This window comes from Acanthisitta chloris, unplaced genomic scaffold (assembly GCF_000695815.1).
Source record: "Acanthisitta chloris isolate BGI_N310 unplaced genomic scaffold, ASM69581v1 scaffold2721, whole genome shotgun sequence".
In the NCBI taxonomy this organism is placed as follows: domain Eukaryota; kingdom Metazoa; phylum Chordata; class Aves; order Passeriformes; family Acanthisittidae; genus Acanthisitta; species Acanthisitta chloris.
The window spans coordinates 137,725-156,132 of record NW_008657447.1 but is presented as its reverse complement, the minus strand read 5'-3'; the positions used below and the strand labels follow the sequence as shown (position 1 = coordinate 156,132).

General features: G+C 37.2%; 1 protein-coding gene across 1 annotated transcript in view; it reads right to left on the bottom strand.

Annotated features, from left to right (window-relative positions):
• The window catches only part of LRP2 (low density lipoprotein receptor-related protein 2), a 115,519-nt gene that overhangs the window by 16,853 nt on the left and 80,258 nt on the right, over positions 1-18,408 (bottom strand). Inside the window, exons 48-64 of the mRNA XM_009084699.1 lie at positions 18,063-18,264; positions 17,295-17,590; positions 16,284-16,800; positions 14,396-14,548; positions 13,768-13,938; positions 12,295-12,518; positions 11,725-11,902; positions 10,627-10,823; positions 8,811-9,056; positions 8,014-8,142; positions 7,283-7,402; positions 6,590-6,706; positions 6,219-6,335; positions 4,700-4,837; positions 3,838-3,960; positions 2,755-2,883; positions 594-725 (exon numbers count right to left, since the gene is read on the bottom strand). Coding sequence (XP_009082947.1) covers positions 594-725; positions 2,755-2,883; positions 3,838-3,960; positions 4,700-4,837; positions 6,219-6,335; positions 6,590-6,706; positions 7,283-7,402; positions 8,014-8,142; positions 8,811-9,056; positions 10,627-10,823; positions 11,725-11,902; positions 12,295-12,518; positions 13,768-13,938; positions 14,396-14,548; positions 16,284-16,800; positions 17,295-17,590; positions 18,063-18,264 — 3,189 coding nt within the window. The remainder of the gene's footprint in view (positions 1-593; positions 726-2,754; positions 2,884-3,837; positions 3,961-4,699; positions 4,838-6,218; positions 6,336-6,589; positions 6,707-7,282; positions 7,403-8,013; positions 8,143-8,810; positions 9,057-10,626; positions 10,824-11,724; positions 11,903-12,294; positions 12,519-13,767; positions 13,939-14,395; positions 14,549-16,283; positions 16,801-17,294; positions 17,591-18,062; positions 18,265-18,408) is intronic.

Below are 18,408 nucleotides of genomic sequence, written 5' to 3'. Positions count from 1 at the left end.
AGGAAGCAAAGGGAGGGGTGGCCTCAAATCATATTTAATAAAACCACACAAACTGTTCACAAGAACTGGGAGCAATAAACAGAAGTGTTCTCATCAAAACATACTGAAACAGCAACTCTGAGGGGACTACATTGCGTGACCACAAACAGTGGTCTTTGGGTAGACTCCTCACCACATTTTATCTGCATACAACCAGGGCAAAAATATGACACAACAGACCTTTATTGTAGGTCTGTTTTGGAGCAGAACAAAAACACAGTATAACCTTCAGAAAATTTGCATTCAATAAGAAAAAAAAAAAACCAACAAAACAAACATCAAACTTCTGTCTCTCAGATTGCAAAGATATGACAAAACCTATATGCATTAAAGCAAGAACATACATCTACAGCCACCAAAAGCTTGTAACAAGTCTGAACTGTGGAGTCAGTTCTTATTGAATGAGGTCTGCATGTCAGAAAACTTCTTAGGAAGCATCTGCTAAATGTATAAAAATCCTGCAGAATGTGAAAACAGGTGGTCACATTAGAGTGATGAAGTGACAGGTCACTGAATGCTTATCAGTGAGAAGACATTTATAAGATTGAAAATACCATCACAGGAGTTTCGGTTAGTTTCACTGGCCTTGTACCCTGGCCTGCAGGAACAGATAAAGCCTCCTTCATTCAGGTTGGTACAGTTATGCTCACAGATATTTTCTGCACAAGATCGCTCTGTTCCAGGATCTGAAAAAAGGAAAAGAAAGCAAATTATACTATTTTAACCAAAAAAAATAAAGTGATGGGGGAAGGGGAGGTATAATAATTTTTTCATTATTATAATTGAAAACAGTTTTCAGGTAGACCAAGTTAGTTTTCTTTCCTTTTTTCTAATTGAAACTAGAAGAGGATGGTAACCACTGGCCAAGAGAACTAGCAACTAAGAAGTTTAACCTCTAGAAGTAAGTGAATGAGGTCCAGATAAGAGACATAACCATTAAAGCTCACCTTCTTTAACAGAAATGGCATTTCACATTACTACCAATCTCCAGCAACTGCAGAATTTAAGAGATTTGACTCTAACTCCTACCTTTGACAACGTATCTCTTTCTTAACTAGTGCTTTCTTATCAGCTAAACATGAAATGTTCTCAATTGATATCTGAAGTCACTACATGTCATTGCACAGAATGCACTGCCCTTTTAAACCTGCCTATAATGGAAAAAACAAATCAGGGATAATAGATAGACTGTAACATATAATGGAAACTATATTCTTCCCAAAGTACATATAGAATTCTGTTTATTCTGGCATCCTCTATATATACACAAAATACTTGAGTACAAACTCTAATCTGTTTTACAAGCAGAAATGATAAATAATATGCTTATTGACAAATCACAAGGAAAAGACAGAGATGTACAGCAAAGACACTACATTAAGCTGATTATCTCCTTTATATACATATATATGCACATAATTAAAGTAAGTTTAAATAGCTCAATTTCATGTACATGTAGATGCATAAATTCATTGTACACATACACACACAAATATTTTATTTCCTCTGTAACAGATATTTGATGTTGGGAAGGGTTTGAATTTTACCATCTGATCTGTATTCACATCTATCCCCAAATAGTAGAACACTGACTGCGAGGAGGAGTCTGTTTCACACTGTTTCACAGCATCTTTATATTCTTATATTTTCATCAAGTCATTACATTAGGTTATATTACCGAAAGATCGTTGGGATGATAAGTGAAACAGACAAACCAGCTGCTTCAAAATGGACTGCACTGTGGGCTTCCAAGTTATTTGTGTTTTGCAAGCCTGCTGGATTGCAAATCACCAGTGCAGAATTTGGCACACTTTCACTTGAAGCCATTACAGCCTGACAAATTGAAATTGCAAGTACATGCACATATTATCACTCTGCAGATGTCTACATATTGATATAAAGGTTATGAACTCTTTTTTCCAGATTCCAAGAAATACTCTTTCTTGCCTCAAAGTTCAGGTCAAAGCTCCTGCATCTAAATGGATGCAAGTAAATTTATAATACATAGTTAATAAAAGTTGGGCAAAGGATGTGAGAGGGCTGTCAGGCTGAGAACTGACTGTTCTTGTAGAATTCTGTGGTCATGTCTGCAGAAAGGAGAACAGAAGCATCTCAATATACTTCTGTTTTCAACAGGGCTAGAGCAACATATATGAGTTCAGAGTCTACCCATGAATAATTCCATAGGTTGGCTTATTGCAACCATGATTGAAATAGCTGGGTCTTCTTGCCTCTAATGCAACTCATTCCAAAACAAGACCAAAACCAAGATCAAACTTTTTTTTTGGTAATGCACAAATACTCTAAGCCTTAAAAAGACTGTTCAAAGCACTGAATTTCCTAGAATCATAGAATCATTTAGGTTGCAAAAGACCTTTAAAATCATCAAGTTGTACCATAAACCTAACACTGCCAAGTGCAACTAAACCGTGTCCCTAAGTCTTTGTAAAAGTCTTTGTAAAGACAGGTACAAAAGAATGAAACCAGAAAAGAATGTAACCAGAAAATACTATCATGGCTAACTGGATAGTCCTAGCAGAGACTAATTAAAAAACAATTTTTTTTAATAATAATAATAATAAAATAATTACCACAGGCTAATTAAAAACCAATACTTCTTAGTAAGCTATTCAAGAAGAAACATGTATTGCTATGTTTCAGAATTATTTTTTCAAGAGCATTGTAATTTTGTATTCCATTGACATCATTACTTACTGCAGCCCATTTCATCAAAATGGTCTCCACAGTCATCATAATTGTCACAAACGTAATGTAGAGGTATGCAATTTCCATTACTGCACTTGAATTCCTCAGCTGTACAAGGTCTTGGTGTTGGTTCTCTACCTACAGCCAAGAAGAGAAACATTCAGCTGTCACAGTTTCAGCTGTGAAATACCAACGGACAGCACTATTCCACATTGCTAATGGGGAAGCTGATACAATCTGGTAAAACTATGACTAGTGTGACTTTGTAAGTCTGTAGTAAAGTTAAAACCATAAGCAGGGCCTACTGACTTCTTACATCCCCACAAACTGAAAGAAGTCCCTCTATTTTATAAAATAAACAGAAGGCAAATTTTTCTTGTTAATAGTGGATTGAATTTTCTTTTTAATAATGCAAACCTATTAATATCCTTTAATGATATACTACACACATTCACTGCAGACTTCAAGAGATTACTGAAATATTAGTAAACCATTAACTTTCAGAATACTATACAATGAAGCCAGCAAATAATATCATTAAGCAACAAAAAATATGATTAAACTTCATAATGTAAAAATCAACACAGCCAATGAGAATTACATAAGACATCTGAGGGCAAAAACCTATTGAATATTAACGGAGCTTCTAAAGGGTTTAGGCCTAAATATCAACCTTGTTAATATGTGCATAACAATGCCTCAAATTCAGAAGTATCCATTTCTTTATTTTAAAAGTCCAAGCTATCTATTCCATCCTAATTTTATGATACAGCCAAACTCCTTCTTCATTTTAAGTGGAGTTCATAATAAGATGACAACATTTAGCTGTTGCACATAATAAATGCAACATGGTTTTGAAAATCATGCTCTGTACTTTTCAGGCAAATGCTTGCAGATTTTTGCTACTTGTACAGAGACCTACAAATATATAGTACCAATAAGCATAGTTCAAATTATTTCATACTGAGCTCTTGTTTTCATAATTTATGTTGAACTTTGACATTACTATAGCCCTTTGGTATTATTAAATATTATTAAATATTAACCACATCACAATTACTGAATTTGATGATCAATTTCATGTAAACATACAGTGTTCCTCTTTCTCATCACTTCCATCTCCACAGTCATCCTCCTGGTTGCACAGCTCATGACTATATATGCAGCGATTGTTTTCACATCGGAAGCGGAATGGAGATTCACAAGCAACATCCACTGAAACCACAGAGATCAAGACAGTCACACTCTGATACTTCATGCCATTGAGTCACAAATTATTCCAATCACTTTTATCTGGTAACATTTATATGTTTCCTATATTTCAAAAGGTGTGAAGGCATCCAGATATTTTCTTCACATTTTGGTGATTGTATGTTAGGACATTACACACTTTTTTATTAGAAGACAGTACATCATCTCTGGCCAAAGACATTCTCTGACTACATAGAACACCGAGGTTTCTTGACTTGTTTATGAAGTAAACTGAAAATCCAACATGCTATTTAAGTGGATATATGGTGCATAACTGACAAACTGTTTAAGTAGCATCTCCAACACTTCACATTTAATACTAAAGTCACGACTCCTCAACCATATTTACAAAGATGTTCTGACAATACTGTTAGCTTTAAAACTCAGCACCTTTGAGAATATACATCATCTGAATTAATCTTTTATTTCAAACTGATGTTCTTATTTTAGATAAACAACTTGAAAATGTTGAAAATGTGAGTGTCCTTATCTCTTTGTTATGCTTCTCCCTACTTTTATAACCACATATACAAACATCTGCAAAGCAGTAGAAACATATGGTCAGAGGATGAAGTGAACTTGTATATGAAGCAAAACTCTCAGCATTCATCCTGAATAATTAAAATCTACTTTCCAACTGTTCTATTATATGTAGAGATTTATTAAGCATATTGTTCATTTTTGTATAATTTCTCTCTCTTACAGCAAAGGTGAAGTTCTTCATCAGAGTCATCTCCACAGTCATTATCACCATCGCATTTCCAGTATGGCTGTATACAGACATGGTTTTTACATTCAAACAGCATGGGTGGACAGTATGTACCATTAGGATATCGTGTTGCTGAAGAAAATAAAATTATTGTGACATTTTAATTTACAATGAAAATTTCAGGCTTTCCTGAAAAATATTCAACCTAACCATGTTACATTTTTAGATACCCTTCTCTCATGGCAGGAGATGTACTATGCAGTACTGCAAAGATGTACAGCAACAACAGGCTGCAAGGTCTGAGAACTTCATGGTAGCTATAATGTAACTAATTCAGGCTTGAATGAACAGTGAAACAGTGTAAGTTATAGAAGTTTTTGAAAACAAATCTATTTAACAAATGCTACTTGAATTTGTTACAGACATATCAAGACCAGTAACAAAGGTAATTAACATCACCAGCACCAAGCCAGAATGACTGAAGAAGCACCCAAGATATCTAATTCTAAAAGGACTCATGTTGGTAAAATTTTTAACAAAAAACCCCACACAGATTCTGTAAGAACTGTGAAAGAAACTGAACTGAAGCAAACGAAAATCAAAAGTAAGATTCTACCAATTTATGTAAGTAAACCATACCCTTGCCCTTTCAATGGCTTCTCATACACTTTCTCCTCCCTTTAAGAACAAGTTTTGTAACTCAGGTTCTGAAAGACAACTGTTGCAATGCACTTTCCAGGATGTGGTTACCATCAGAAAATAAATACAGTACTGTGCGGATTCCCTTTCTTACTTAAAGCACAGGTGTTAACTACATGGGAAGATATACAGAACTGCCCTGATAGCAACATGAAGAGAAAGGAATTATTCCAAGTACTGAAGCCTGGAATAATTTGAAAATATAAGTCAGAACCAACACTTCAGTATCACCTAAATAGCTGTTGTCAGTCAATGCAGATAGAGCACAGAGGTGATATTTTCATTCCAACTGGGAATACTTAGTGGGTAAACAGCTGGAGCTGGAGCTCCATGCAAGCTACAGATATTTTTTCACAGTAGATCAATACATAGAAGGAAGACAGAAATGGAATTTTATTTCCTTGGCTTCACTGATTCTTTAGGAAACTTTACACGACTTTGAGTATTATGAAAAGCAATCTCATCACAGAACCTTGATAGAATTTGGTGCAACGGAAACAGTTTGGATCTTGCAGTGTCCATGGGAGAGTAATAAAATTTTGTTCTATCACATTTGCATTTCTCCTGGACCTTGTAAACACATTAATTTCCTACCATTAGGAATGTGTTTACCATCAGTGTAAGATATGGCAACCCGTTATTATATTAAAAAGCTGATGTAAAAAATTATACTTATCCTGAATTGTTACTGACATCACTGAGTGTTGCAGAATTCTATACTTCTAATAAGTTATCTCATATAAATACAGAGAAAAGCGCAAATCTTTCTGGAAGTGAGTGCAATGAACACCAATTGGCAAAGCTTGAAACTCACGACAAGTTGCTTCATCAGAGAAATCAAGGCAGTCTGCATTTCCATCACATCTGAAGCGTTCTGCAACACAGTGTCCACTAGCACACTGGAAATAACCTGGGTGGCAAGTCCTCAGCTCTGAAAAGATTCAGAAGTACCTGTTGAAATGTCTTCTTGTTCAAATCCAGACAAACTGTTTACTTTTTGAGAACATTCTAAAAAACACTGAAAAATCCCAGACCATTAAAACTGTGGTATCCTCTACTTGTGGCGGAATAACTAGAGTGACCCCGTGAACATTACTTCATGAAAGATCATTTTGCGTAATAATAATAAAGACATTAGAAACAAAAATGTCAACATATAAGAGGTAGCATCCAGACAATACACACCACAGTCACGCTCGTCTGAATTGTCTTCGCAGTCATCATCGTGGTCACAGATCCACCGGGAAGGTATGCAGCGCAAGTTGTCACAGCGGTATTCACTTTCCGTGCATTCGCGAGGACCTTCATTTAAAATGAATGTACAAATATGAAAAATTCCCCAGAGGCAGGGCTAAACATTTACACCTGTCTCATTAAACCAGACAAAAGCAATGTAGGCAGATAACGTGCTAAAATCCTTGAACTAAATGATGCTTAAACAGTATTCCCCTCAATAATCTTCAAATATGTTACACATTCTATGCCCTTCTTGACACAGAAAAAAAAAAGGAATTTCATTGTGCATTTTGTTTCATCACAGAGTTATACAGGAATCTTTATTTCTAATCAGAAAAATAAAAATAAAAATATACTGTCATTGTTTAAGAAACTATATTATACTACAGGAAAGAATTCAAATGTCACACTTCTTAGTGGAAAACAGGAATTTGTGTTACTGTGATGACTGGATTCATCAGTGTTTTTATGTAAGCAGAATGCATTCTTGTGACATGTGTGGTATTTCAGCAAATAAAAGACAGGCTACAGTGTAAAACAACAGAATGGCTGCAGTTGAGACCTGTCTGCCTCATTCTCACAAAAAATAGGATAGTTAAGTCAAAAGTGGGACTATATCACTAGATCCAAAAAAGAACTCACTGCAGTTGTGCTCATCAGAGTTATCTCCACAGTCATCATCTCCATCACACTTCCAGCGCAATGGGATACATCGATGATTGTCACAACGGAAATCTCCAAAAGGACTGCAAGTCATCTCCTCTGCAGTGTGGACAGTTTGCCAACAAAACAGCACACATTAGCATAGTCTTTGGATAGGATGGAATGCACAGAAAATAATAAATAATGGAAGCACAAAGAGAGAAACTCACTACTGTTAAAGGAGGGTATCTTGACCTCATGGTGTGTTACATTTTCAAGTCTATTCTGATTCAGTGATCCAATCTGGTCTAAGCTTTGCATATAAGTGTATGAGTGATTTCAACACAAATCTAAGGATATCATTATACTTCTCATACTGATGGTTTCACCAGCACAGGAGTTAAGTAAACGCAGAAAAAAAATAAAAGTTTTGTTTTAATAGTTCAGCTCAAGTAAAAGCATTTCCTGTTTTATTTGATGACGTATCAGTGTGAAGACCCAAAAAATTTAAATCGTGAGCTTCAGAGCTCATAAACATGTGAGCTGCACAATGCACTGCTGCACACAGAATTTTTCCTGAAGACAAATAACTAGCAGGGTAATAAGTTGATGCCAAACAAAAGATGCCCAGGTATATTATTATTGAAGACTTTCAAGAAATCAAGAGGTTCTTAAATTAGAGAAATATTTTAGGTACAAAGTTATGTTGAAATGACCTTCTCCAAACTTACCACAGCCTTGTTCATCACTGTTGTCTCTGCAGTCATCATTCCCATTGCACACTGCCCACAGCGGTATGCAGCGGTAGTTGGTTCTACAGCTGAACTGTGTGTGATTGTCACATCGATAGGCAGGTCCCACTGAAGGAGGCAGTTGGAAAAATAGTTGTGTTACTTAGCCATTAAACTGTCCTCCTTGCTATTCTGCCTTTCAAAATCTGTTATGACATAAAGTCAATTATTACATCTAAAAAGAGTTATCTTCTAACCTCGGTGTTGTAAAAGAGAAAGCGTTAAATGTATCTGATGCACTATCTTTTCTAATCTATGCTGCTTGTATTATGCGTATGCTACAAACCCATCATAGGCTGGTTCAAAGCACACTCATTGGTTTTTGACCTGAACTATTTAGAGCTGATAACAGCAGCAATAGCCCCAAATCTGAAAGCCAGAGGAGGTAGCTTATCCTCAGATGGCAAAACTTAGTTACAAGTTCTTCAAGATGGCCAGTGTTTCAGAGAGACATGCTGATGCACAGAAGAAAATCCTAGCATCAAGCAAGTAAGAGTGAGATGCTGCCAGTTCCTGATAATCTGGCCAGCCTGAGTAAGCTTTCTCCCCTTCAAGAATAAGTAGTAAATTATCCATGGTCTCTATGTTATATAATACTTTTTACTACATGACTGCAATTAGCTTGCAGAAAATATTGCTTTCCAATAAGCTTCCAATCTGAGGAAAATTGAGTAATGCAGTTTGCCCTGCTTTTGCTGCACTCTAATGTAGGTAGCTTACTACAGCTGTGTGCTTACTGCATTCGTGGAATGGCTCATCAGAGTTATCACCACAATCATCATCCACATCACACTTCCAAGACTGCGGGATGCAGCGACCATTGTCACATTTAAATTGGCCTGAGGGACAGGTTCTACTGGCACAGTGAGCACTATCTTCATCTGAGTTGTCACCACAGTCATCCTCTCTATCACACTGCCAGGCTTCCGGGATGCATCGTTTATTGGCACACTGCCACTGATGAGTTTCGCACTGGTGATTAGCTGAAAGAATACAGATTGGCTGTTAGGACACCGAAACTTACAGGAGTGGTCTGCTGCTTTTACATCAATGAGCCATTACCTTGTTTACATGAAAAGTTAAAAAGAAAGCCAGTAAAACATCACATTATTTGCCCAGTTAAGGTACACATTTCTAACATCACATGTCACATTCTCCCCAGGCATCTTCAAACAAGATCACCAAGACTCTACATTTTTCTAGATGCAAGACAGATACTGCCTTCTCCTAAAGCAGAGGGGAGTAAACCCAGCATTCAACACGATTGAAGCAGGGGCTCCCAGTCACTTTGCAAAGGAGCTAAGTGACATTGTGGCTCTGGCCATGCTATCAGCTTAGATGTCCACTGCCTGATGAGCCTGTTCCTCTACAAATGAACATGTCAGAAAACATAGCGGAATACCATGCTAACAACAGCTCCATGACCTACAAATGTACAGCCTCTATTTCCAAAGGGCAAAGCACTGGAAGCTGATATCAGCAGTGCTGGCACACTGGGAGAGCTCTGAAGTTCTGTGAAAACAGGAGTCAATACTGATCTCTGCTTCCACACTTTCTGTCTCGCTGTACTCCACTCTACTACCTTTTTTGCATATAGTGCCAAGCTGTTCAAGAGAAAACACTGTATTATAATTTCCAGACATGTTCTAAACAAAAGGATTCTATTCCCATGCACAAGGTAATGAGCAGGAAGAATTACATAGACCTAAATAATTTTTACTGTACCCAGTATGTTAAAATCACTGCATTACACAGCTGCCACATTGCTACTTTTTTTATTCCCCTGTGGCACACTTAAGAGTTTAGCTATTTGAAACTCCGGTAAAATTCACATTTCATTTTAATTCTATCATTGTTAGAAACACTTTGCTAATGGAAGGCAACGAAACTATCAGTTTTAGAGCCACACTGCTTCCCCCTTATACTATTAAGCTTGCAACTGCCAGAACTACATTATTTACAAAAAGAGAACTAAGGATGTGCTTTTCTAAATTAGACTTAAGCATGTGGAATAATATAGGTTTTTAGGGAACTAACATTATTCCACAAACATAATTATTTTAAATACATATATAAATATTTCTAAGGCACTGCCATCACATACAGCTCTCCAAAATAAATCTTCCCACTGGATTTTGTGCAATGCAGAGGGTGTAATAATGTTCTTCCATCATGCGAAGTGCTAGAATACAGGGAAATTTTAGACTGACCTGGGCATTAGGAAGCCTTAGATTCTTAGATCATGGCTTTACTCAGAGCAAAACAAAGTGAGTCCTGTTTCTAATATTTAATACCTCATACTGTAACTTACACCAGTGAAAAGCTGTCTCAAAGGTATAGAAAAAGTTTATGTTTTGATATAGTACATTTGTGTTCTCCTTTACCCTGCGTTTGCACTGAGGTGAGTTGCTCTAGCAGGTGCAAGACTAGAAAATACTGCATCTGTCAATCTCACTTTTTCATCTTTAAAACAGGGATAATGATTCTGAAATTTATATGTTGTTTCCACATTTCATACTTGGAAAACACTTAAATTTATTAGTTGTAACATACCACAAAGTACAGGATCTTCATCCGATCTGTCATGGCAATCTGGCTGGGTGTTGCACAAGAAATGTGGACTTGTGCAGTTCCCATCATTACACTGGAACTGCCCAACAGGACAGTACCGGTGTGGACAGGTCGGGGGCTCATCAGAGCCATCTCGACAGTCCCTCTGTCCATCACATTTCCACCAGATAGGAATACACCTACAAAGAGAAAACAGTGTTTTCTTTGTTGAGGGTATGGCTTTACAGATACACAACCATTCTTGTACAGCACAAAAGACAGCCTTGTTTCAGTGTTATTTCTTGAAACATCCCAAATATCTTGAATTTCATGTCTTCTTTTTCATGTCAAATGCTAGCAAAATATGCCAGAATACTGTCACCAGAAACAGATGATAAACAGATTATATTGGTGGGCCTCTAAAAGGAAGTTCACAGGATTCAATATTTATGCATATCTATGGTAATCCTCTCTCATGTTTTCCAGTTCAAATTGGATTTTTAATGAGTAGCATTTTAATAATTCACCTGAATTTTAGCACAAGAATTTCACTAGGGATTATCATTGTAACACTGCTTCAAAAGGCCACCCAATAAGCACACCTGCCTCACAGGCTCCAGAGTGATACATCAGCACAAGAGCAGTCTCAGCACCACTGTCTCAGAAAAAGGGTTGGAAATGTGCCCTCACATCAGCTAAATGGCTTTCCATTGGGAGACAGCATATTTGGCAGAAACAGATACATTGTAAAACATGTACAAAAAATAAACAAAAAAAAACCCCAAAACACCAAGAGAAGGTTCCAGGTTTGTGAATTCAACTAGAAATGGTTTCTGGAGGTACACATTTCTAACAACCCAAACTTTGCTACATTAGCAATACCACATAACAGAAGAAAAGAAGTAGTACTTAAGCAACCAGCATGGAAGTACTTTTTCAAAAAGGAAGCCAGTCTTGTCCTGGTTTTGTGTTTGCAAGCACACCACAAACTCATAGGGAGAGCAGAAGGAATTCCTAATTTTCATGCCCTTTTGAAAAGACTAAATTGCAAAATATATCCTCAAAAGACATTGAAAAAGTGACAGTGACCAGCGGACTTACCTCTCAGTGTCAGCACAGAGAAACTGGGTGCTAGAGCACATTGGAAGGCAGTGGGCTGTATTGCCAAACTGTATTATCATGAAGTTGTCGGGACATTCACAGGAAAACCCCTGACCACCAGCTTTTATTAGACAAAGATGGGAACAACCACCATTATTGGTGCCACAAGGATTAGTAACTGTGAAAACAGAAGAATAAGTATTATCTTATTTCATACATTCCAGAATACAAAAGTCTCAATCTAGAATAGATTCCTCTAAAACTGTTTTTAAACCTTATATGTAGGAGGTTGAAAAACAAAACCTAGATAAGTAGGCACTTTGTGAGAGAAATAGGAATGATGTTATATACAGGAAATGTATGCTATTAAGCCATAATGTTTTAGAAACTAATATAAAATTATGCATTTCCAGCCATTGCTATTCAAAAGATGAAGTAGGTGCCTACATTTACTCTGCGTATTTTATTCCCCTCAGTAAAGGCAAAAGCTGAGTGCACTCAGGACCCTTTACAACTAGTCTCCGAATAACAAGAGACCCCCTAAATGCAAATCTAATTCTGTTTTCTCACCAAATGGCTGTCTATATGGATGGTAAACATGGATGTCAAACGGTCTGTGTGTGGTGTTCACAAGAACAGTCCTGTCTGATCCATCATATTTATTTCCCTTTTCAACTGTCCTTGTGTTCCAGTCAGTCCAATATATGGTGTCTTCAAACACTGTTATTGCAAATGGGTGAGGTAAAGTCCCATCATATACTGCGTGACGATGATGTCCATCCAGGTCAGAGTACCTCCACAAAGAAAAATATGTGCGAAACATTCAGACAAACAGTAAAACATCTTCCCATCTTTATTACGTATGCATATGGTACTCCATTATTGGTGACGAGAATCATGAAATGTGGAATTGCAGCTACTTTATACTCTAAAGACAGAGCACTGTCCTCAGTTAATTAATTTTAATATATGGCAGAAAGCAAATTGGGTTATTTTAGGCAAATAAATGGAAGAGAGCAACATCCACTGAAATGTAAAGTTTTCCCACGGAAGCCGATCAGCCAGCCCAACGACATTTTGCACATTTACTGTCCTACAGCAAGTTATTTTTGTCACACAAGACTAGCTAGCCTGGATCATTCAGACTGCTAATAATGGAACACTTAAGACAATAATAGGGTTCCTATATTCCTAAATTTTACATGTCTTTCTGATTTAGAGCCTCCTCTGATGAGCTGTCTTTTGTAAGATTTTACATTTTTACTATTGCCTTGCTATATGGGGAAACTATGAAATACAAGAGGGGAAAAAGAGAAACATACATATAATTAATATACATTTTTAAAAGACATCTTTAACACTTCATCATAGAAAAGGCTGCCAGAAGAATTAATGTAAAGAAGAATAGAACTAAAGATAAATGTACATGCAAATATGAATATAAACACTAACATAAACAAAAATTATGGTTTTCAAAGTGTTTCAATGTCATGACATTGAAATAGAATGCTATTACTCATTTTAACTTATATTTAAGAGGAAATTTTCTAATACTGGAAGCAATTAATATATTTTTCTTGATTAACAAAAATCCCATGTGCTAACAAGAAATTCCATATTGTACCTATAGACATTCAGACATCTTCTAATGGATTGTATACTATTTTCTTAGTACATAACTAGTTTAGTTACAGTTCAACTCTTATCTATAGGCAGAAACAAGAGAATCAAAAACCAGGGATTTTATACTCAATTGTGCTTTGGTTCAGGTTGTATACCTATATATAGAGAAGTTGCACATTGGAGTACAGAGTATGAACCTTTTCATTATAATTTTTGGACCACTTCCAATGGAATCTAGGATGTAGATGCCACAGCAGCCTAGTTGCTAATGATGCATATTACCTATTACTCCAGACTTTTTGACTCTGTTTTTCTACAGAGTCACTGGGCAGAAACACATGCCATGCTTACAGCACCCACAGAGGCTACCACCACAGTCTGACACAAGCAATTATTCAGCTGGTTTTTTTGTGTACGTACTCAATGTAATTCAGATGGGCATCTGTCCAGTAGAGCTTGTCATTCGTGTAATCTATGGTAAGTCCATTGGGCCACTCTAACTTTGTAGAGATAATCACAGTCTTCTCCTTGCCATCCATGCCTGCTCGTCCAATATAGGCTCGATCTGCCCAGTCTGTCCAGTAAACCTGACTGTTCAAAAGAATACTTATAGTTAGGATTATAGTAAAAATATGTTAAAGTAAATATTAGAAGTCACACCTCAAATATAGCATTTCCTACCACAGAACTAAAGAAGAAAGTTAATATATTTGCTACTTGAACTGCTACAGCAGACAATTGTGCTATCACAATTGCCTTCAAAGTATGCAACTGTCAGCACCACCATCTACCAAACCTCACGCACTTCTATCAACCTTTTTAGCCTTGCAATCAAAACTTTCTAGTCCATATGGAACGGAATTCCAGTTTCAATGGTATCTGACAGGCCTACATAAATACCTACAACAGACAAGTTACAATTTTTCCTAAGCTGCAATCAAGAACAAATGCCATGCAAACCTAAATGCAAGCAACCATAATTTACTCCAGATTTTCAGAACAGGCATTATTTGCAAAAGAAAGGAAAAGCACTCTTAAAATGTCATACCCATATTTTGGATGAACAACAATTGCTCTGGGGTATTGAAAGCAGAAAGTGTTGTTGGCATCCACACACCGATCCACCAGTTTTTTCCGGAATCTTCCATCAAGTTCAGAGACATAGAGACAATCTTTGTAGGCATCCACCCAGTACAATTTTCTGAAATGTTTTAGAGTTAATGTATTTAACATTATTTAATTAATTTATTTTTTTGCTTTGCAGCATCTTAAATTTCATAGTTTTTTTTCTCTTAGAAGCAATATATCCACTTCAAAGGAACACGTACTCCACTGACATCTCTTCTACACCATGCTCTGATATGTCCTCTTCACTCCTGTTGTTCCTGTGTCCATGACCATTGGTGCCAAATTCAAACTAGCAATTGTCCATTTGAGTAATAATGTGCTCTATGCCTATAAATTCCTAAACCCTCTTCTCTTCCCTTCCCATCCTACCAACAATGGCCTGGAGCAGAAAGACAGACATGCAGTGCAATGGATTGTGACCAGGGCTGTAAAATATTGGAGAGAATCATCATCTGTTCAGTGCTGCAACTTCTGCTCTTGTACAGCAAAGCAGGTAGAAAATTCCTAACTTAAATTTTCTATATCATTTTTTAGCACTTCTATTACTTGGCCTAGAAATTATACACAGTTGTAAGCAAAGAAATCATGTAAGCAGAAGCAATGATTTTAAAAAGTCTGTACTAAAACAAAGTGTTTAATTCGATTAGAACTCCAGCAGGGCACTTCAAAATTCTCTGCAGAGCTGGTCAGCTCTAGCACCCAAACGGCCATTCCAGAGGTAGCCTGACAGATATAATCCCTGTCTACACCACCCTGAGCAGTAGCATTCCCATCAGGGAAGAGGAAAAAGTAGTCTTCCCCAACCTGCACCTCATGGCATCCTCCAATCCTCTCCCTGCACTGAAAACAAGCAGAAAAATGCAACCATTGTACTGTCCTTCAGCCTTTCTGAAACATTGAAACAAAAACTGACTGAAGACATAACTAATGGTAGCTGAAATAATTCAACAGCTGTGTTGGTAATAAAGCAGTAGGACCATTTCAGCTCAAATTAGCCTTTTTCTTCCTCACCTTTCCATGATTCATAAAGCATTTGGGGCTGTTGGCAATACTAATTATCATTACGTTTAGAGAGAAAAAGGTTTAAAAATAAAAGGTATTAAAATGACATATTCATGTAAATGCTTTCCAAAAGTGACTTTTTGAATGATTTTCATTGTTTTGCAGTCTGATTCACGATATTTAAACTTTTCATACCAATGTTACTGCACTCAAGAAGCAAAACCTGACAAAACACAGCCAAGAGCACTGCCAGAGGGCACCACATGAGGACAGAGTGTCTGTGGCAGCAAATTAGACTACTTTTTGACACACAGCAGGCAATTAAAATTTTACCATAATGCAAAGTACTTTCCAATTATCTCAGTCTTATACTGGCAGCAAATGATGTGGATCACATTGTTTGAGTGAGTTAAGGGTGCATTTTGCAAGAGCAAAAGAAACATGCTCTTCACATTGGTACAGGAGCTAAATTTCATTAATGTTTATTATTACTTCCTTCACTCAACTCTGTTCCAACATTTTGTTTACAGATAGAGCGAAGACTGCATCCCAACCCCTACAACTGCTAGCAAACAACTGATTGATGAGAGAGCAACACTGATGTAACCTCAGTATACTAGATATGAGAGTAATTAAAGTGTTATGTATTAGATGCTGATAAACAATTGTCAGAGCAGTTATATAACACTGCATCCAAACTCCAAAACTATTTCAGCACTCATCAGGAATTTCCTGTGAAGTGGGAGAACGAACCTCACACATCATTTCCTTAGTAGCCCAGAAAGACAGAAAACATATTTTCTTACCTGCCAACCCAGTCAACAGCGATACCTTCCCCGTTGGGCACATCATCACTTATCACTGCCTCCTTATTTGTTCCATTTAGGAACATTCGTTCAATGACCTTCCTCCCCACATCAATCCAGTACAACCTCTTTTCCACCCTGTCAAAGTCCAGTGCCACCACATTTCTCAGTCCTTGCAAAATGAGAGAGTAAGACTGGCCATCTGCTGTGAGATTTCTCAGATAGTAACGGTTGCTAAAAATAAGGTATGGGGAGATATTACTATTTTGCCGGCAACTTTTTCCATCAGGCTCCCGGATATAGCCTGGGGCACACTTACAGATGTAGGAGCCAGCTGTGTTCTCACAAATCTGGCTACATACTGATGGAGTTTCATTGCACTCATCTATATCATCACAAGTCCGTTTATCAGACATGAGTTTGTATCCGGGATAACAAGAACAGTAAAAACTTGTCTGTGTGTCTGTACAGTCATGATCACATCCACTGATTGAAGGGTCACTGCATTCATTTACACCTGGGGAAGGAAAGGAGTTCTATTCAAGGAACTGGCTAGCAGAGAAAATAGTGCAGTCACTTTCCATTGTACTCTCTCTTTCGCTCCCTGCTGCCCCTTGAAAATGCTAATATGAATGAGTGTGGGCTGCTGTAATAAAGGAAAAAGTAAAAGGATCTAATATAAAATTATTCTGCCACCTTTGAGGTCTGTCACAAAACATACTGAGTGCAAAGCATGCACTTATGAACAGCATATTTTGGAAATGTAAGAGCAATACATAATTATGTATAAACTATATTTACTTTATATAATTAGCTCACTGTCATAGTCGTAATTAAAAGTCACAGACTTAATTAAAACAAAAAATTAAATATGTATTTCTTATAATTTTAGTTTCTGAGAAACAGTCATGAAATAGATACGATTGTAATTAAGGAATTGTCCTAAGAGTTCATTTTTTTCAAGCTGCCTAAACATTTTAAATTAAACTGTACAAATAAATCTATACATACCACATCCTTTTTCATCACTGTTATCTAAGCAGTCATCCAACCGATTGCAGACTTTAACCATTTCAATGCAGTTTCCATTGTCACATTTAAAATGATGGGGAGGGCAAGTCGCTTCTGGTGTACTACAGAGATGTTCCAGCTCGTCAGATTCATCACCACAGTCATTATCCCCATCACAGAGGTAGGCCTTGGAAATGCAGCGCCCATTCTGACAAGTAAACTGGTGCTGTTGACATGGTTCATAGATGCATCCCCTTTCATCACTGCTGTCACCACAGTCATTCCGACGATCACATCTGAAGAAGAATGTACACTTTTTTTCAAATATAAGAAGGCAATCACTGTCTCTAGAACAGATGGATAGATCCTCTATCCTGATTTCCAAAGAAGGTCAGATATTTTTGGCTCCAATGGAAGACTTTCAGAAACCAGGGCCATATTATATGGTCTGATCCTGTGAGTCCTGCTTGTATTCCACATATGCATTATGAGCTGAACAGAATCACCCCAGGAGAGGCTACTAGCCATAATAAAAAGAATTAAATGCTAATGGTGAGCACTGGAGATATTAACATAGAAAATCCTAGAGCATTTTCAAGTCAAAGCTAATGCATGAATGCAGAGCAGATAAATAGTTTCATTACAATATGCAAATCTACTGCATATTGTAATGCAGACTAAATTGTGTGGAAAAAAAAAAGGTCGAATTAGCTCCTTCACTTTAGGCAAATTTTGAGAATTTCTACAGCTGCCCAGGGAGTTACAAACCTGTATGTGTTACGGATGCACAAGCCATTACTACAAGTAAACTCATTTTCTGTGCAAGATCGTCGTGTGCAGTTCTGGTGTTCATCAAATGCATCACTGCAGTCAGCATCACCATCACAGACCCAAGCCCGAGGAATGCACCTCCTGAGTGGAGGTCGATTGTTGGCACACGTGAACTCTGCTGCTGTGCAGTTGCGGTTTGCTGAAGGAAAAGCATGTTCATTAACCAAGTTATACTCTGCAACACCTCCCCCATGCACATGAACAGCCTGGATATCCACCCGTAATCCACAACAGAGCTGTGCTCTGCTGCACGTGCAGAGATTGATACCACTGCACTCTCTCA